General features: G+C 47.8%; 1 protein-coding gene across 1 annotated transcript in view; it reads right to left on the bottom strand.

Annotated features, from left to right (window-relative positions):
- MPDZ (multiple PDZ domain crumbs cell polarity complex component) overlaps positions 1 to 21,679 on the bottom strand; it is a 798,673-nt gene that overhangs the window by 484,933 nt on the left and 292,061 nt on the right. Inside the window, exon 20 of the mRNA XM_085633687.1 lies at positions 95 to 472. Within this exon, the coding sequence (XP_085489813.1) occupies positions 95 to 472 (378 nt within the window). The remainder of the gene's footprint in view (positions 1 to 94; positions 473 to 21,679) is intronic.

A 21,679-nucleotide genomic window follows, 5' to 3' on the forward strand; every position in this document is an offset into this window, starting at 1 on the left:
GGTTTTGATGAAAACTTCAGTAAATGTTCAGAAGGACTGAGAGATAGTAGAAAAGTCTTGAAAAATAATATGTAAGTGTGTGGCACATGCATACCTTTATAGCAGGATCGGTTAAATCAGCAGAACAAAGTTTGCGCTCTAGTTGAAAGTTCGTATCTGGATGAGATTCAGACCAGGGGGGAGGAGCAACACATTCTAATTGATCTTCCATAAGGTCAGCAAAGAAAAGATCCTTCTTCGTAGTTGCAGATTTGACAAATATTCCTCCAGGGGATATTCTGTCCTTCCCTTCCTGGGGTAGGTCCACGTTGGACGGATCCTTACTGGACAGTCTAAGATCAAGTTCAGGCAGGGAGCTAGGCCAGCTATGAGCTGCGAGAGTGGCTTCCTCCTCCAAAATCATTGGTTCTTCCACAGTGTTCATTATCATAGGCGAATATCTTCCATTTGCAGATAATTCTACATTGAGGTTCTGAAGGAAAGAAAAATAGAAACTGCAAAGTTTCAAATCAAATATTGATCAAAATAAATGAGGGATTTTTTAAAATAACATAATGGCAAAAAAGCGAACTGGTAGTGCCTTAGGGTAAACATACAACATAATAAAGAATACGCTCAAGGGCATTAGTCAAGGATTATGGTACTTACCCTGTAAGCATCTGTTGTTTGTATGTAGAGCTGTAGATTCACATGCTTTGCATACTACTGCCATCTAATGTTGGGTCCGGATATTTGCAAGTTTGTTTTTCTTCGAAGAAGTCTTTTCCAGTCACTGGGAAGGGGACTCCTCCTTTCGAAGATAGTGCGCATGGGCATCGACTCCATTTTAGATTGTTTTCCCACAAGAGGATGAGAATGGAGGAAGTGTAGTATAGAGATGTCCATGTATGTATAATGTTAGTAATAAGAACTGCAACAACCATAGGTGTCCGGAGAGGAGGGGGGGGGGGCATGTGAATCTATAGCTCTACATACCAAGAACAGGTGCTTACAGGGCAAGTAAGATAATCCATTCCAGGCATGTGTGCTGTAAATACACATGCTTTGCACAGACTGTATAGCTGTATCCTCCAAAGCGGTGGCTAACCAGTGGGCATTGCAGTTGTTTGAAAAAGTGTTTCAGCACTGCTTGTCCTACATTGGCTTGTTGACGTGATAATACATCCACACAGTAATGTTTGGTAAATGTGTGTGGTGTAGACATTTACCTTTACAAATGCCAGCTATAGGAATGTTACCTAAGAAGTCCATAGATGCTCCTATTTTATTAGTAGACGGTGCTCTTGGAGGATTTGATAAAGTTCTTTTAGCTTTCATGTAGCATGTTTGGATACATTTAACAATCTATCTTGAAATGCAAGACTTAGAGATAGGTTTTCCTTTAAGAAGGGGAGCAAAAGCAACAAAACAGTTGTTTTGTTTTGCGAAAATCTTTTGTTTAATCAATACAATAATGCTGTTTTGACATCTAATGTATGTAGTGCTCTTTCGACTAATGAATTAGGTTGAGGGAAAAAAACAGGTAACTTAACCGATTGGTTAATATGAAAAGCAGAAACTACTCTTGGAAGGAACTTTGGGTTAGTTCGAAGAACCACTTTGTCTTTATGGAGTTGGAAGAATGGTTCTTCTAAAGTTAGTGCCTGAAGCTCACTGACACATCTTAGTGAAGTGATTGCAATCAAGAAAGCAACTTTCCAAGAAAGGAACTGCAGTGGACAATTGTTCAATGGTTCAAAAGGTGTACTCATAAGTCTTGTTAGAACAATATTAAGGTTCCATATAGGTGCAGATGGCACTTTTGGTGGTATTACTCTTTTTAGGCCTTCCATAAAGGCTTTAATGACTTGTACTTTGAATAGAGATAATTGGTGTCTGTTTTGAAGATATGCCACTACTACTGCAAGGTACTACTGCAAGGTGTAGGCCTGCACGTTGTAGATGCAGTAAATAACAACTGATTTGTTGTATAGAAGCATCTAATGAATCAATGGTTTGGTTATTACTATATATAAAAAACCTTTTCCATTTGGCTGCATAGCATGCTCTAATAGTAGGCTTTCTTGCTTTATTAAGAATTGACACACAATCTGGTGGTAAATTTACGTATCCAAACTCTATAACTTCAGGAGTCAAATCGCTAGGTTGAGCTCCTTGGGGTTTGGATGTCTGATTTCTCCATGGTTCTGAGTAAGAAGTTCTGAGGTGATGTGTGGCTTCTGATGTGGAACTACTCAGAGTTCTAGAAGTGTGGTGAACCATAGTTGACAAGCCACTAGAATAAGGGTGAGGGGCGTTTGTCTGAGCTTCCGAAACGGAAATGGAAAAAGAGGAAGAGGCGAAAAGCGAAAGCAAATATCCCTGATCAATTCATCCATAGGGCATTGCCTTTGGATAGAGGGTGTGGGAACAGGGAGGTGAAGTTTGGGCATTTTAAGTTCTCTGCTGTTGCGAAGAGATTCATCTGTGGAAACCCCCATTTGTGGAACCATGGGAGGAGAACTTGTGGTGGAGTTCCCCCTCGTGGACTTGTTGCTGCTTCCTGCTGAGGTCGGCAAATTCGTTGTCCATCCTTGGAAGGTGTTTCGCTAGCAATTGGATTTTGTTATGTATTACCCACCGGCAAATAGTCTGAGTGAGGCGTGATAACTGTAGAGTGTGTGTCCCCCTGTTTTTGTACATAGCACATAGCTGTCATATTGTCCGTCTGGACTAAGACAACGTTCCCTATTAGTTGAGGTAGAAATGCTTTGAGCGCTGGGTGAACAGCTAGAAGCTCTAGGTAGTTGATGTGGAGACCTTTGTGTTTGGTGTCCCAGAGACCCTGAACTGTTAGATCTTGAAAATGGGCACCCCACCCTGTAAGGGATGCGTCCGCTGTGAGCACAACTTGTGGAACAGGGTCGATAAAGAGCCCCCTTTCGACAAGTTTTGGGTGTTCCATCACTGCAGAGAGCGATGAGTGTGGCTGTATACCAACACTAGATCTTTTAGCTGACACTGTGATTGATCAATTGCTGTGCTAAGCATTCCTGTAGAGGACATATGTTTAATCTTGCATGAGGTACTATGGCAATGCATGATGCCATCATCCCTAAAAGTTGCATGAAAGTTCTTACTGTCAGATATTGGTTGCTTTGAAATTGTAGTAGCAGTGTTTGAAAACTGGGAATTCGGGCTGCATTGGGATAGGCAGTGTTTAGGACAGCTCCAAGATAGAGTTGCAGCTGTGTAGGTTGAAGATGGGGTTTTTGCACATTATTCGTGAAACCCAATTGATGAAGAATATTTATTGTAATTTGTGTGTGCTGTAAACACTTGAGATGTGTGTTGGCTTTGATGAGCCAGTCATCTAGATATGGGAAGACATGCTGTCTTCTTAGATGAGTTGCTACTACTACTAGACATGTGGTGACTACTCTGGGAGCTGTAGTTACTCCAAATGGGTGCACTTTGAATTGATAATGTTTTCCTGCTACCACAAATCTGAGGTACTTGCAATGTGCTGGGTGAATAGGTATGTGAAAGTACATGTCCTTTATGTATAATGCTGAAATAAAGTAGTTTTGATGTAAAAGGGGAAGCACTTGCTGCAGTGTGACTGTATGGAAGTGTTCTGATAGTATGTATACATTTAGAGGTCTTAGATCTAATATTGGTCGTAGAGAACCAACCTTTTTTGGGATTAGGAAGTAAAGTGAGTAAACCCCTGACCCCTGGTGTTGTTTTGTAACTAGTTCTATAGCTCCTTTTGTTAGAAGAGCTGGTAACTCTTCTCTGAGCAGTTGTTGGTGCTCTATGTGCTTTAAAGAGAGTTTCTGAATGTGAGGTGGAACATTGGGAGGATTGCTTGTGAGCTGCAGGAAATAAACATGCTGGATAATATACAACACCCATTTGTCTGATGTTATTGACTGCCAAATGGGCAGAAATCGATGAATCGATGAAGTCTTCCCCCAACAGGTGTATGTTGAGCATGGGGAATTGTTATGAAGTCACTGTTAATTGGGAGATAGAAAGGTACGTGTTGGGGTAACTTTACAATTTTCCAATGTACCCGCCTTTGTAAAATCCTCTTGAGGGGGAGGATGATTCTGTAGTTTATAGGAAGATGTGTTGGCGTCTGTGGAGGTATTTCTGGAGCCTCCCCTATAAAATGAGCAGCAAAAGGAACCTCTGTTAGACGGTGACTGTAGTGCCCCCATTGATTTTGCGACTTCTGTATCTTTTTTTATTTTTTCAAGTGATTCATCCACTTGTGGACCAAATAGATGGTCCTGGTCGACTGGGGCATTTAGTATGGTTTGTTGTACTTCTGGCTTAAAACCAGAGATTCATGGCCATGAGTGTCGTCTAAGGAGAATACTGGTGTTGACTCCTCTAGCTGCAGTATCAGCAGCATCTAACGCACATCTATTAGAGGGATTAGAAATTAGTTTATCGCTCTTGTACTAATTCCTGCCCTCTTTTTCTGTGTTTTTCTGGGAGACATTGGGGTAAGTCTTCAATTTCATCCCAGTGGGCCCTGTTGTATCTTGCCAAAAGACCTTGTGTATTGGCTATACTCCAGTGGTTGTGCAGCTACTCTTTTACCTTAGGCATCTATTAGTTAGGACTCTATGTCCGGAGGTGGTGCATCCCCTGTAGTTTGCTAATTACCTCTTTAACGAGCACTGGATAAAACCAACAAATCCAAAGGAAGCAGGCCCTTAATAAGGATTGGGCCAGATGGTGGGGGTTTTTATATTTTATCCATCCTAGATGTTATAATACATGCCCTCACTGGATCCTTAAAAATGTCCTGAGCATGCCTCATCGTACCTTTTAACAGAGGTAATGGCTGTGTTGTCCTATGAGTGGTTCCTAATTTTTAGAATAATAAACCTTCTTCCAAAGATTCCTTATGTAAAGCAACTCCATGGTATGTAACTGCCCTGGCAATTAACTCCTGGTATGAGTTGTTGTCATCAGGAGGGGAAGGTTTAGCAGGGTATAGATCTGGGTCTGTATCTGTAAGAGGATCTCTATTGTAATCATCCAGTGGATCTGGTGGCTGTCCATAATTGTCATCCCCATCCCCTGTAACAGGATCTGTATGTGAAGAGCCCTGTGGTGTGATGTCTAGAGGGTCTGTTGGTGGTACAGTAGGTGCTGGTGAAGAGGGTGGAGGGGTAGGAGAAATAGGATGAAGAGGGCTAGTAGCCATGTATTTTTCATTTGGAGGATGGTATCACTGGCTTTGCTGTAATATGTCCAGTGTCTGGATTTATAATAAGCTTTTTTTGTTCTGGATCCAGCTTTTGCTGCAAGGTCTCCAAAACTGGCTCTTGAGGCTTCTGAATATAATCTTTTTGTTTCGGTTTCAAAAAGTTTCGGTGTCGAGCTGGATTTGGCTTTTTGTCTTTCAGAACCGAATATTTAGTATCTCAACCCGACCCCGAGCTGGAAGGCTTGACTAGCGATTTTGGTGCTGAGACGGTAAGCAGGGCATTAGAAGCAGAGTCTCAGAGCCTACCATGGCGGATGGAAGTGGTGGCCTGGAAGCTTTATGTTCGATGGAGGCATGTTTTGTGGGAAAAGGGGCTTTGGTACTCACAGCACCTTGACCGGCTGGAACGTCTTTTGACTCCAATTCTATCTCCAGCTCGGAATCTGAATCTTGGACAGAGAAGGCCTCTTCTTCCTCTGCTGCGGACGCTTCCATTTCTTCGTGTTGGATAGCTTTACCAAAGATTTCGGGGGTCTCTTCGATGTTTTGTCGCCTTTATTTCTTTCTGTCGAGTCCAGAGGTTTCGGAGGGTGTTTTTCGAGCAGAATGAGCGACAAGTGTTGCAGCCTTCTTCCTTGTGCTCCAGAGATAGTGCAGAGATATTTGAAGTGACACCAAGGGCAGAATTGGAATGAGTCCGTTCCACTGGCATATTTACTCAATGTTGATCTCTCGGGTGGAAGTGAAAGAACGGGCTATGCACGAAGGTCGTGGTTGGAGTTTAGTCGATTCAACTGTGATAGTTTTCTGAGTTTCAACACGCGGAGGATGGAAAAACATGTTTGAAACAATACCGACGAGGGTAAAGTGGGTTGCGAACTAAAGGGATTACGGCGAATGGGCTTGGCCAAGAGCACAGCAAACCACGTCCGAACCCGATGGTGGAGAGAAAACAATTTAACAATGGAGTTGATGCCCATGCAACACTTTAAACCGAAACGAGAAGTCACCTTCCCTCATGACTGGAAAAGACTTCTTCGAAGAAAAAACTTGCAAACATCCGGACCCAACACTAGATGGCAGGAGTATGCAAAGTATGTGTATCTACATCACACATGCCTCGAACATACAATTTCCAATGATGTGTTTGTGGTCAGTGATCTAAATTTAGATCAGTACTTATTTGTTCATAACCCAAGTTTGTTGAATGTCTGCAGTACTGTCTTGGTTAAATACCCACCAGCCACACAACAATATATAAAAAGAGTATGCATGATCAATTTCATATAGCTCCACCCCAAAATTATACATCTTTGCAACAATGCTTTCTTTAGTCCTTAAGTGCAAAACGTTCATGTTCCTATAACAGTTAGTAATACAAACGCAATGCAGAGTTTTGCACAATGTATGCTGCATACATAGTACGGCAGTCTTCACATAAGAGAAAAAGCCAAGCAAGAGGACTTCTTTTCCCAGGAAGGGGCATCCCTGAAATTCCCATCAACTATCTGCAAAGGAAGTGATATCACTGGTTTACCGCTCACAGCACGCTGCACTCCTCCCAGGACCTACTTAATTGCAGCTGCAGCGCAGATGTGTAAACTGAGCATGTTGCTGGCGCGCCGAAGGCTAGCCTGTCTGCGCCCATCCATGCTTGGACTGCGTGCAGCGAAAGAACCCACCTAACCCCCACTACCCTGCCGTGCTACTGCATGCTCTCAACCTGGGCCGCAGCTCGCCGCACTGCTGTCAGACCGCACCACACAATATAGATGGAGCATTCGCATGCACCTCCTAAAAGTTCTCATGCACGCTCCCACACCGTACACCTCCATTCCCACACCAGCAGCACCAAGCAGCTAACTCGCTCACAGTCACACAAACCAGCCACCTGCTCATACTCACACAGACCAAACACCACCCACACAACATGTCACACTTGCATGCACGCTTCTCAACAACCACTCGCTCACCAAACAAGCCACAGAGATATGGAACCTGCTGCATGACCATGCCCCAGAGTGCTCTTCCTCACAGAAACATGGCAAACCCAACCTCTACAAAGGACACCACTACAGCCATTCCGACCAGCTACAAGATTGCGAGGCATGACCGTTAGTGCAAACCCAGAAGTGGAGTCGCCATCATATTCAAAGATACCATCGACTGCACCACAGACGTCCTCACTAGCTGCATGGAACACCTCACTTTCAAGATGCGCATCACAGCCAACCTCTCCCTGGGTGGAACCCTCATATATAGGCCCCAAAGACCCCGCACCATTTTTTGCCAGCAACATCACAGGCTTCTTCGCACCACTCATCATCAACGCCAGCACCTTCACTCTTCTCAGAGATCTTAACTTTCACCTACAAGACCGCACAGATCCAAACTCTATGGCCCCTCTAGAAAGCAAGCACAGAAACCTTGGCATCACCTAGCATGTAAACAAATTCCTTTCACAATTTCACGAATTTCTCCTAAATCAGTAACATCACAGGTGACAAGCCGGCAACCATGACCTGGACAGGCCACACCCTTGTGAGTTTCAACATACCCTTCCCACACCATCACAGACTTACCACCACCAAAACCATCCAAGGCAGCTGGAAAAGCATCACAGAAGCATCACAGAAGAAAAGAGGGCTTCTGCCCACTTCACGCACTGACCCAAGCACACCAGCAACTTGCCGAAAGCCATCAAAAACCTCAACACTAGGTCACCACCTGCACCAACACCCTCGCTCCCCTCAAGCGCAATGCAGTGGCAACAGCCCAACCACAGGCCAGCTGGTACACAGAGGAACTCAGGCTGTCAAAATCCCAATACAAGCAACTGGAGTGCACACGGAGATCAAATCAAGACACCACAAATAAAGACATCTTCTTATCAGCCCTAAGACACTACTAACAGCAGATATGGAACACCAAGCGCACAGCTCTTGCAGATCGCATCGACACCGGCACTAACAGCAGCAAGTAAATCTTTGCCATCATAAAAGATTTCACCTGTTCCGATGCTGAAGTATGCACATCATGTGTAGCTACAGCTACACATGCCTCGAACAGACATTTTCTGTCACAGACATGCCTTAGCTCACAGAAGAGTTACACAGGCACAGAGTGCAACTCCGTGAGAGAAAAGGGAGGGGGAAGCAATACAAATTTTTGGGAGACTATGGCAGCGAGACTGTGGAAGTTATTGCCTTTGTCAATTACTATCTGTGTGCGCTCTGCAGAAAGGCCAAGGATTATATGACCATGTATTCTGAACACCTATTGGACTCACTGACAGGTACTAGAAGAAACTTGCACTATATTTAGCCTCAACTCTAGCCCCCTTAATTGTAGCCATTATAAACACCTGGCGGCGACTCATTTTAAAGCATGCACTTTACAAGAGTATTTTGCTGAACAGAAAAAAATACAAAAAAACGCAACATTCTGGCAATAGCTACCACTCTAATGGAGTGCAAGATTTAGTAAGACGTAAAATATAGACTGGAACTAAATCACTGACATGGATTACCTGGAAATTTCTTACATTCATTGTTCAGAAATAGTCAGTGTTTTCCCAGTAAAGTCAAGGACATGAATATAGTGCCCGATTGGGACCAGTTTCAATATTGGTTCTAAAATGCTACAGGGGTCTCAGACCCAGAGGGAAAGGGCCTTGCTACTCATAAAGAAGGCAGCCGTTTGACAAAGTAAATTAATGGACAGAAGTCATAAAAACGTAATGTCGTAATCCCGACATAGTCAGAAAATTCACTTATAAATATGGTCTTTGATAATGTACACATAGGCATTACATTAAAAAAAAAATTCTGTCAAATTACATTTCGAGACTCTAAGAGAACCACTGACAGCCTGCATTAGATAAAGCAGAAGAGACCAGGGGCGTAGCTATCAATTGTCAACCCGAGTGGGACGGGTATGCTCAGACGTGAGTACCGTGCTCTCCATACCATTGGAATCAAGCTATCCTGGCTGAAGAGGGGAGAAACCCCGAAACCGGTCCTAGGATGCTTGTTTCCAGTCCAGGGAGGACCTGGCTTGGCAGTTCGGGCTGGACTGTTCCCATGAGGCACAGCGTCAAGACTGTTTTGCATATGGCTGGGTTCAAACTGGAATGGCATGGTAAGCAAAAAAACGATGGATTTAGGCCCAGATCTCTGTACTGGGGTGAATGTATGACATTGTTCTGCATTCTGTCCATCAATTGTTGTTTTTGCATTTGTCACCCCGAGTGAGACGGGTATGCTCAGACGTGAGTCCCGTGCTCTCCATGCCATTGGAATTCAGCTATCCTGGCTGAAGAGGGGTGAAACCCCGAAACCGGTCCTAGGATGCTTGTTTCCAGTCCAGGGAGGATCTGGCTTGGCAGTTCGGGGTGGACTGTTCCCATGAGGCACAGCGTCAAGACTGATTTGCATATGGCTGGGTTCAAACTGGAATGGCATGGTGAGCAAAAAAACGATGGATTTAGGCCCAGATCTCTGTATTGGGGTGAATGTATGACATTGTTCTGCATTCTGTCCATCAATTGTTGTTTTTGCATTTATCAATGGTGAGGTGGCACAGGGGCTGGTGAGGTGAGGGGTTTGGTCTTCTACTAGCAAGGGCCTTAGGCCTATTTTACTCCTTGCTTTAGGAACCGTGGTACGCTTGATATGCCACCAGAAGACACTCAAGATGAATGCTCAGTGGAAAGTAGAATGAAACAGTGCGAGATGGGAAAGAAGAATAGTAGTTCTTGCCATTACATTCATTCTACAAAAACAATATTCTTTATTTGAACCTGGAAATCTGTTTCTAGGCTGTATTAAAATAGACTGTCAATAATCGCGGTGGCAGGAAGGGCCAGATGGCTCATGTGGGAAGACAGAAAAGGAAACGTGGTGAATCACAAACAGTGCAAGCAATTAAACTGTGTACAAATCCAAGCAGTATGTCGAGATATTTTCTCTACTTTGTATATTAGTACGTTGAAAACTGATAAGTTAGGTATAAACTTTTCAAAATAAAGAAAACTCCATCCAGGGTCCAACATTGCAGCCGTCATGAATTAAAGGACCATTATCCACAAATGGGGAGATATTTTCTGTAGGTCTGCATGTTTTTTATTTTCCTTTGCACATTCCCCTATACGCATAAGTGCTGTTGCGATTAAACTAAATCTGTAAAACTCAAATGGAAACAAAGGGTTTCTGCAAGGGGCTCTAACATATTTTCACTGTATTATTTAGTTATCACAGCTACTGCTCTCCTATCTACCCACCTTGTATGCCACACACTCACCTGACACTATTTAATCCATTTAAATGGGTGATAGAATATTTGAGCACACTTAAAAAGCCATTTCCTTTCTAAGAGAGATTAAAGAGGTCAGAAAAAAACTGAGCATAGCACAAAAGCCACTTCCTGTCTAAGGAAGACTCGAAAGAGAGTAAGTTTCAAACATCAGTAAGAATTTTTATTTTTAAAAATGAAAGAAATGCATTTTAATACCATGTTTTCTCATACGCATTGGTTAAAAATTAACCTGGATGGACGCTGACATTACTTTTAAGGAAGTGGTGGCAGCCATTACTAAACTGAAGCCGGATAACACTGGCATCTAACGGCCCCCGGCAGAGTTTTTCAAACACTACTCAGGCCTTTTGGCTCCCCATAATTTCTAATTTCTAATTTAAAACATTTATAGAGCGCAGCGTACACCGAACGGTTTCTTGGCGCTAGTGGAGGGTATTGGCAGCAGAGGCAAAATAGGAGCCTATGGGAGAGCAGGGGGGGAGGTTAAACCGGAAAGGCCTGTTTAAACAGGAACGTTTTTAGTTCCTTGCGGAAGGGCACATAATGGGTAGCCGCTCGGAGATAGTCAGGGAGGGAATTCCAGAGAGTGGGGGCCAAGGTAGAGAAGTTGGTCCCTCCCCACTTTTTACGTCTGAAGCGTGGGATTTGAAGGAGGGACTTGGAAGAAGAGCGAAGTTCTCTGGTGGGAACGTATTCTTTTATTAAATAAGAAATAAAGGCGGGGGCAGTGCCTTGGCGGGCCTGGAAAACCATGCATGCGGTTTTAAAAAGGGAGCGTTCCTTGACAGGGAGCCAGTGGAGCTCCCTGAGAAGGGGTGTGGAATGGTGATAGCGTGGGAGACCAAAAACCAGCCGAGCAGCCTGGTTTTGGACCATCTGGAGCCTCCTCAGGCTGTATGCTGGTATGCCGTTGTAAAGGGCATTGGCGTAGTCCAGCCGAGATATTACCAAAGCGGCCATGATCATTTTGAGTGCCTGGGGGGAAAAGAAGCGAGAGACAGTGCGGATAGTTCGGAGGGTGAGGAAGCAGGAGGAGACTACAGAGCTGATTTGAGAGTGGAGGGTGAGCTGATTGTTCATTTTGACCCCCAATGTTTTGACCGTGGTAGAAGGAGTGGGGGCGGGACCAAGAGAGGGGGGCCAGAAAATAGAGTTCCAGGGACTGGAAGAACCCCCGGTGAGAACCAACTCGGTTTTATCCGGGTTCAACTTGAGATGGTTGTGGTTCATCCAGTCCCTGATGAATATCATGGTGGACTGGAAGCTAGAAACAGAGGCGGGAGAGGAGGATACGTCAAAGATGAGCTGGAGGTCATCCGCGTAATTGTACACGGTAACCTCCAGCTGCTGGAGGGCGAAAATGAGGGAAGAGATATAGAGATTGAATAGTAAGGGAGACAAAGAGGAACCCTGGGGAACACCACAAGTGACGGGGAGTGGGGTGGTTGTGAAGTCACCCAGCCGGACCGCCTGGGTACGGTCCCTCAGGAAGGAGGAGAGCCACACCAGGGCTGATCCTTCAATTCCAGCCGCCTTGGCACGGGACAGTAAGATGGTATGGTCCACCGTGTCAAATGCGGCGGAGAGATCGAGGAGTACCAGCACCTGGTGTTTGTTGTGATCCATACCCTTCCTGAGGTTGTCAAGGACTGATACCACGACTGATTCAGTTGAATGCCTGGGTCGGAAGCCAGCCTGGCGGGAGGCCAGACCCCCATTAGCCTCTACGTGGGCGCTGAATACCGCGGTGACATGGCGCTCCAGCACGTTGCCCAGATAGGGCAGCAGGGAAATGGGGCGATAATTGGCTGAGATGGACGGGTCAGCGCCAGGCTTCTTTAAGATGGGTACTATGGTAGCTGATTTGAGCGCGGGGGTCACTACTCCCTGCGCCAGAGAACTATTGAGGAAGGTGATGGGGGGTTCAGGGCAGGAGGAGTAAATTTGTTGCAGGATTCGCGCCGGACAGATGTCTGCCGGGGAACCAGACTTAACTTTGGGGAGTATCTCCAAAAATACTTCCTCAGTGAGATGAGGGATAGAGGTAAGATGATTTTGGACGATAGGGGGAGAAGAATCGACAAAGGCAGACGAGGGGGGGGGGGGGGGATGTTGGCCTTGATGGTAGCGATCTTGTCAAGAAAATAAGTGTTGATTTGGTTGCAAAGAGGCTGGGATGGGGGGATTTGAGGTGAAACTCTGTCGGAATAGGCCAGGTCATTCACTATACCGAAGATTTCCCTGGGTTTATTCTCAGCTGACATTATTTTTAATGAAAAATAGGAGGTTTTGGCAGCGAGAATTGCAGTCTTGTATTCGGCAAGTGATGTAAGGTAGAGGGTTTTGGATAAAGGGCAGTATTTTTTTCTCCAGTGCCTCTCTGCCTGTCGAACAGATAGTTTTAGCTCTTTTAGATGGTCATTGAACCACCTGTTCGAATCCTTGGGTCGCCGGACGGAAATGCGACGCAGGGGAGCCACTGAGTCACAACCTCTAGCTAACCAAGTATTAATAGAGTTGGCTTGAGAGTCAGACGGAAGACCAGAAAGGGTCGGGATAGAATTCCGAAGGTGAGAGGTCAAAGTGGGAAAGTCAACTCTGTTCCAATTCCGCGCCCAGGTATTTTTGGCGTGTTGGACTTTGGATACCGGGTTGAGAGAGATGGAGAAAGAAATAAGGGCATGATCGGACCAGAGACAAGGGGAGACCGTCACCGGGGAAACAGGAAGGTTGAGGGACCAAACCTGGTCAAGTATGTGACCGTGAGAGTGGGTGGGAACAGAGATATGTGACACAAAGTTCAGAGATAGAAGAGACTCCGTGAATTCTTTCGAGGCAGTGCACTCAGAAGGGTCCAAGGGCCAGTAGTTGAAATCCCCTAACACCAAGACTGAAGCGTAATTAACCACCATATTGGCCAGCATGTCTTGAAATGCCGGCAAAAACAGAGGAGAAGACTGGGGAGGGCGGTACATAAGAAGACAAGTAATAGGGGGGGAGAAGACGGGGGAACAGACTAGAAGGAATTCAGTGGAGGGAATGGGGGAAGAGGGAAGGGTTTGAAAATTCAGTTCCGACCGGGCAATTAACGCCACACCACCGCCTACCCTACCCGCCGGGCGGTCGGCGCGTAAGGCGACGTAGGGAGGGGGAAGAGTAGCCAAGAGAATGGGAAGGGAGGAATCACAGAACCAGGTTTCGGTCAAGAGCAGTAAGTCAGGCCTCTCAGAATCAAGCAGGACAAAGAGCTCATGATGGTGCTTGACCGCTGACCTGATGTTGAGTAAGAGAACAGATAATGATGGAGTAGAAGGAAAGGGGTCCGTCGGGGAAGGGCATTGTGGCGGAGGGGCGGGCAGGGAGGACTGTGATGTGGGAATAGGGGAAGGGACAAGCCCTAGTGAGGCAATATGCCTGCGGACGGATTCTGAGAGTGGCCAGTGACCTTGGAGGGCGGTAAGCTCATCAGAAGAATAAGAAATAAAATTGGCATGGAGTCGTGCCCCTAGCCCCGTCCGGCCGCGGACGGGCGAAGACGGGCTTGCCTTAGGCGCGCCCGCTGCGCACGTCCGCTGCGCGTTCTGTAGATGCACATTTGAAATAGACGACCTCAGGGGCGGGAAGAGGGCATGGCCAGAAGGTGGGCGTGGCCAACGGCGAGGGACGCCGGTGCAAGGGGTCACGTGAGCGCTAGATCCGCTCCGTGATACCCAAAGTGCAAAGTGCAGAGTAAAGTGTCTAAGCACAGTTAAAACACATAAAATCACAGTAAACTCCCAAGCAGCGTCTACTCCCGGCTTTTCGCCTCAGGAGACAAACCCAGCCGAGCGCGAGGAAATCGACGCTTATGAGGGGCGGGAAGAGGGCGTGGCCAGAAGGTGGGCGTGGCCAACGGCGAGGGACGCCGGTGCAAGGGGTCACGTGAGCACTATACCCGCTCCGTGATACCCAAAGTGCAAAGTGCAGAGTAAAGTGTCTAAGCACAGTTAAAACACATAAAATCACAGTAAACTCCCAAGCAGCGTCTACTCCCGGCTTTTCGCCTCAGGAGACAAACCCCCCCATATGCTCAATCTCTTCAGGAAATCGCGAGACCATAGCGTGCTACCGCCAGAACTTCAGTACGCAACGACAGTTGTGATCCACAAACAGGGTAGACCCGACACAGACTGTGGTTTCCACCGCCCTATCTCTTTATTTAACATCGATGTGAAGATGTTGGCTACCGTTTTAGCCACAAGACTTCTCTTGGTTATACTTCCGCATATGCTTCAAGACTAGTTCGGATTTATGCCGGCCTGGTCCACGCGCCTTAACCTACGGCGAGTGCATAATTGGAAGTCCGAGGTTGCCTCAAAAGAGACCCCTATGTGTTCTTGGCACTAGAAGCTGAGAAGGCATTTGACGCCATACATTGACCCTTTATTTATCAGACGTGCACAGGTTCGGGTCTGGATCCTGCTTCCAGCAGTGGATTTCCCTGTTGTACCAGGCCCCCACACCAACAGTCCAGGTGAACAGGGTTCTTTCTTTGCCCTTCCCTATACAGCACGGCACAAGACAGGGATGCCCCTTGTCGCCTCTGTTGTTCACCCCTACGATCGAGCTGCCACCTACTTGGGGCTTATTTAATTGTATGCGGGGAGCACACAGCCTCCCCGTAGCCCCAGGGACCGCCACCTCCCTGGGGCTTTGTTTTAAAAAATGTGTGGGGGGGCTCCTGCTTTCTTTATTAATGGGGGGGACTTGCGCCCCGCCAAGCCCCGGGGACCACCACCTCCCTGGAGCTTACATCATTAATGAGGGGGTGCTCAGTGGCCCCTCGAAGCCCCGGGGACCACCACCACCCCGGGGCTTTGTACTTGAAGGGAGGGGGGACGTGTGGCCCCCCTCCTGGAGCCCTCAATAGCCCTGGGGACGGCCCTCCCCCATGGCTGGCTCCTGCAATGTCCTGGGGTGCCCACCCCCGGGACATTGCCGTTTGCTATGGCAGGGCGGGAGCACGGCTCCTGCCCTATCATAGCAAAATCCTGAGGACCTCAGGACACAAGTGGACTTCATCCCCCGAGCAGCAGCGCGCCAGGCGGCGTGTTTGCAGAGTGGTGTAAAAAGGGGGCGTGGCCTCGGACCACTCTCAGCAATCAAGCTGTGTGGGACTTACTAGAGGTACCTGGTGGGCTAGTTGGGCCCCAGGGACCCTCAGGAGGCAAGGGGACTTCCTCCCCCAATAAAGTGCGCCAGGAGGCGCGTTTGCAGGGTGGTGGAGAAAGGGTGTGTGGCCTGTGTCCACCTCTAAGCAATCCCACTGTGTGGGGCTTACTGGACGTAAGAGACTTCAATGCCTATCCAAGAGAGCGCCAGGGAGCGCGTTTGCAGAGTGGTGGGAAAAGGAGCCGTGGCCTGCTATGAGAACTTAACAATCCTGCTGTGTGGGACTTACTTGAGGTAATAGGAGGGGTAGCTGGCCCCCAAGGATGTACTTGGGGGCCACCTACCCCTCTTGTTACCTCCTGTATGTCCCACATAGTGGGATTGCTAAAACGTCTTTGGAGGCCACGCCCCCTTTCTCCACCACTCTGCAAACACACCTGCTGGCAGACTATGGGATGGGGGATGAAGTCCACTTTACTCCAGAGAGACTTAGGGGCCAAGAAGCCCTCCTGGTACCTCCTGTAAGTCCTATGCAGCAGAATTCCTGAGAGCTGGTCTGAGGCCTAGCACCCTTTCTCCACCACTCTGCAAACGCGAATACTAGTTAAAGAAGCATTTGCAATGTAATAGGTTTTGTATTTGCGAGAGTTAGAGCTATTGGTGTACTAAATGTAAAGGTTTTTTACAATTTTTTTTGGTGTAGAATGGATATACGTTGTGTGTAGTGGAATTATGTTGTATGTTGTGCAGTGAAATTATGTGAATAGAAAGTATGTGGTATTTCGTGTATAGGAATTAGGTGGGGTGGGATTATGTGTTTTCGAGAGTAATTATGTGGTATTGTAGTCTGTGTAGTCTGGACAACAACGCACACAACAGCAAGGAACTCTTCAACATCGTTAAAGAGCTCTCCAACCCCAATGCCGGAAACAACGACATCACCCCTTCGCAAGACCTCTGCAACTCCCTCGCCTCCTACTTCCACAACAAGATTGCGGACATACACAACAGTTTCAGCACTCAACCGGCGCACGCCACGACCGAACCACCGCCCCCCACCACCACCCTCCGCGCCTGGACCCCGATCAGCACCGAAGACACGGTCCGCACGATGAACTCCATCCACTCCGGATCTCCTACGGACCCCTGCCCTCACCACGTCTTCAACAAGGCCGACGCTGTCATCGCACCCCACCTGCGGGACATCATCAACACCTCCTTCGACACCGCTACCTTCCCGGAGAGCTGGAAGCACGCCGAACTCAGCGCTCTACTAAAGAAGCCATCAGCCGACCCCACCGACCTCAAGAACTACCGCCCCATCTCGCTGCTCCCGTTTCCTGCAAAAGTCATCGAGAAGACCGTCAACAAGCAGCTGGCCGCCTTCCTCGAGACCAACGGTTCCCTCGACCTCTCGCAGTCTGGCTTCCGGGCCAACCACAGCACCGAGACCGCCCTGATCGCAGCCACCGATGACATCCGAGCACTGCTTGACAATGGAGAAACAGCAGCCCTCATCCTCCTAGACCTCTCCGCGGCCTTCGACACTGTCTGCCACCGTACACTAGTGCAGCGACTCAGCAACGTCGGAATCCAGGAGAAGGCACTGGAGTGGATCATCTCCTTCCTCGCCGGAAGGACACAGAGAGTCCGCCTCCTCCCGTTCAGATCTGAAGCCACCGAAGTCATCTGCGGCGTTCCTCAAGGCTCCTCGCTCAGTCCAACCCTCTTCAACGTCTACATGAGCCCCCTCGCAGACATCGCACGCCAGCACAACCTCAACATCCTCTCCTACGCCGACGACACCCAGCTGATTCTCTCCCTCACCAACGACCCCGCCACCGCCAGAGCCAACCTTCACGAAGGGATGAAAGAAGTAGCCGAATGGATGAAGAACAGCCGCCTGAAACTGAACTCGGACAAGACGGAAGTCCTCATCCTGGGATCCTCACCCTCCGCCTGGGACGACTCCTGGTGGCCCCCCGCCCTAGGCAGCGCACCCAAACCAACAGACCTCGCACGCAACCTGGGCTTCATCCTGGACTCCTCCCTCTCCATGACCAGACAAGTCAACGCCGTCTCCTCGTCGTGCTTCAACATCCTGCGCATGCTACGTAAGATCTTCTGGTGGATCCCCACCGAGACCAGGAAGACGGTCACCCAGGCCCTCGTCAGCAGCCGTCTGGACTACGGCAACTCCCTCTACGCCGGAACCACCGCCAAACTCCAGAAGAGACTCCAGCGAATCCAGAACGCCTCAGCACGACTCATCCTGGACATCCCCCGTCGCAGCCACATCTCCGGACACCTGAGAGACCTGCACTGGCTCCCGGTCAACAAGAGAATCACCTTCCGACTCCTCACCCACGCACACAAAGCCCTACACAACCAAGGCCCAGGATACCTCAACAGCCGCCTCAACTTCTACGCTCCCAAACGCCAGCTTCGATCGAACGGCCACGCCCTCGCCGTCGTCCCCCGCATCCGAAGAGCCACCACAGGGGGACGGTCCTTCTCCTACCTCGCCGCCAAGACATGGAACTCCCTCCCGACCCACCTCCGCCTGACTCAGGACCACCTCGCCTTCAGGAAGCAACTCAAGACCTGGCTGTTCGAGCAGTAGCGGACCCCCCTCCCCCAGCGCCTTGAGATCCTCTGGGTGAGTAGTGCGCTATATAAATGCTTTGATTGATTGATTGTGTTGTGGACTGGTAACCTCAGGTTTAGTCTTCCTTGGTTCCATAGAAGCTAAACTATAAACTCAATGAGACACAAAAAAAGAAGGAACCACTAAGGAGCACTTCTGGACCTAGTCGGAGGTATGAGCAGGGCCACTGGAATTATGTGACGGTTCAGCTGCACCAATTTTCACATAATTAAACATTTTCCGAATTTGCCAAATATTCCATCATCTGCTACCTAATCTGTAGATTTGAACAAAAAAAAGCCTTGTTTCTAGCTCAAATGTTCCCAAAAATGCAGCGTCACGTGTTACAGCATGGTGGAAGGTCGTTTCCAAAGCTGGGATGGTCACGTGTTACTGATTGCATAATGTGGGTGTTAAACTGGTACTAATGGTGCATAAACCTCTCTTCTTTCTGTGCCTCTATTGCCTCTTTCTGCAATTCACTTGCCTCTCTCTGTACTTCTCTTGCCCCTTTCTGCACCTCACTTGCCTCTTTCAGCACCTCTCTTGCTTTTTCTGCAGATCTATTGCCTCTTTCTGCACCTCTCCTGCCACAATCTGCATCTCTCTTGCCTCTTTCTGCATCTCACTTGCCTCTTTCTTCACCTCACTTGCCTCTTTATGTACTTCTCTTGCTTCTTTCTACACCTCTCTTGCCTCTTTCTGCACCTCAAGTGCCTCTTTATGCACATCCCTTGCCTCTTTCTGCACCTCACATGCTTCTTTCTGCATCTCTCTTGCCCCTTTCTGCACTTCTCTTGCCTCTTTCTGCATCCTTCGTCTCTTTCAGCACCTCTGTTGCTTCTTTCCGCACTTCTCTTCCTTCTTTCTGCACCCCTCTTGCCTCTTTCTGTACCCCTCTTGCCTCTTTGTGCACCTCTCCTACCTCTTTCTGCACCCCTGTGCCTGTTTCTGCAACTCTGTTGCTTCTTTCTGCAGTTCTCTTACCTCCTTCTGCACCTCACTTGCCTCTTTCTGCACTTCTATTGCCTCTTTCTGCACCTCTCTTGCTTCTTTCTGCACCCCCGTTATCTCATTCTGCACCCCGGTTGTCTCTTTCTGCACTCGTCTTCCCTCTTTCTGCACCTCTCTTGCTTCTTTCTTCACTTATCTTGTTTCTTTCTGCACCTCTCTTGCTTCTATCTGCACCCTTCTTCCCTTTTTTGCAACCCTCTTTCTGCTGTTCTCTTGGCATTTTTTGCACCTCTTTTGCCTCTTTCTGCACCTCACTTGCCTCTTTCTGCACTCCTCTTGTTTCATTCCACACCGCTGTTGCCTCTTTCTGCACTTCTCTTGCTTGTTTCTGCGCCTTTCTTGCGTCTTTCTGCACCTCTGTTGCCTCTTTCTGCACCTCACTTGTTCCTTTCTCCACCCCTCTTGCCTCTTTTCGCACCCCTTTTTTCTCTTTCTGCACCTCTCTCTCTTTCCTGCCTGTTTCTGTACCTCTGTTACCTCTTTCTGTACCTCTGTAGCTTCTTTCTGCACTTCTCTTCCCTCTTTCAGCACCCTTCGCGCCTCTTTCAGCACCTGTTGCTTCTTTATGCACTTCTCTTCCTTCTTTCTGCAACCCTCCTGCCTCTTTCTGTACCTCTCTTGCCAATTTCTGCATTTCTCCTACCTCTTTCTGCATGCCTCTTGCCTCATTTCGCACCTGTTAGTTCTTTCTGCACTGCTCTTCTTTCTGCACCTCTTTTGCAAATTTCTGCATCCCTCATGCCTTTTTCTACACCCTCTTCCCTATTTCTCTACTTCTTTTGCTTCTTTCTGCACCTCTCTTACAAATTTCTGTATTCCTCTTACTTTTTTTTTGCAGCCCTGTTCCCTCTTTCTGTACCTTTCTTGCCTGTTTCTGCACCTCTCATGCATCTTTCGGCACCTCTGTTGCTTCTTTCTGCACTTCTTTTTCCTCTTTCTGCACCCCTCTTGCCTCTTTAAGCACCTCTGTTGCTTTTTTCTGCACTTCTCTTGCTCCTTTCTGTACCCCTTTTGCCTCTTTGTGCACCTCTCCTGCCTCTTCCTGCACCTCTCTTGCCTTCTTCTGCAGTTCTCTTGCCTCTTTCTGCTCCTCTTTTACTTCATTCTGTACTTTTCTTGCATCTTTCTGTACCCCTTTTGCCTCTTTCTGCACCTATCTTGCCTCTTTGTGCATTTCTCTTGCATGTTTCTGCATTTCCTTTGCCTCTTTCTGTACCCCTCTTTCCTCTTTCTGAACCTCACTTGCCTCTTTCTGCACCTCACTCTCTTCCTTCTGCACCTCTCTTGCCTCTTTCTGCACTTCACTTGCCTCTTTCTGCAGTTCTTGAGCCGCTTTCTGTACCTTTCCTGCCTCTTTCTGCACCTCAAGTGTCTCTGTCTGCACATCTCTTGCCTCTTTCTACACTTATCTTGCCTCTTTCTATACCTCTCTTGCCTCTTTCTGCACCTCACTTGCCACTTTCTGCCCTTGTCTTGCCTCATTCTGAACCTCACTCTCTTCTTTCTATACCTCTCTTGCCTCTTTCTGCACCTCACTTGCTTCTTTCTCCATCTCTCTGGCCCCTTTCTGCACTTCTCTTGGCTCTTTCTGCATCCTTCTTGTCTGTTTCAGCACCTCTGTTGCTTCTTTCCGCACTTCTCTTCCTTCTTTCTGCACCCCTCTTGCCTCTTTCTGTACCCCTCTTGCCTCTTTCTGCACCTCTCCTACCTCTTTCTGCAGCCCTTTGCCTCTTACTGCACCTTTGTTGGTTCTGTTTGCACTGCTCTTGCTTCTTTCTGTAACTCTCTTCCTTCTTTCTGCACCCCTTTTGCCTATTTCTGCAACTCTATTGCTTCTTTCTGCAGTTCTCTTACCTCCTTCTGCACCTCACTTGCCTCTTTCTGCACTTCTATTGCCTCTTTCTGCACATCTCTTGCTTCTTTCTGCACCCCTGTTATCTCTTTCTGCACCCCGGTTGTCTCTTTCTACACTCGTCTTCCCTCTTTCTGTACCTCTCTTGCTTCTTTCTTCACTTCTCTTGCCTCTTTTCACACCCCTTTTTTCTCTTTCTGCACCTCTCTTGTATCTTTCTGCACCCCTGTTCCCTCTTTCTGCACCTTTCCTGTCTGTTTCTGTACCTCTGTTACCTCTTTCTGTACGTCTGTTGCTTCTTTCTGCACTTCTCTTCCCTCTTTCAGCACCCTTTGCGCCTCTTTCAGCACCTGTTCCCTCTTTCTGCTGTTCTCTTGGCATTTTCTGCACCTCTCTTGCCTCTTTCTGCACCTCACTTGCCTCTTTCTGCACTCCTCTTGCTTCTTTCCATACCTCTGTTGCCTCTTTCTGCACTTCTCTTGCTTGTTTC

This window comes from Triturus cristatus, chromosome 2_1 (assembly GCF_964204655.1).
Source record: "Triturus cristatus chromosome 2_1, aTriCri1.1, whole genome shotgun sequence".
NCBI lineage: Eukaryota > Metazoa > Chordata > Amphibia > Caudata > Salamandridae > Triturus > Triturus cristatus.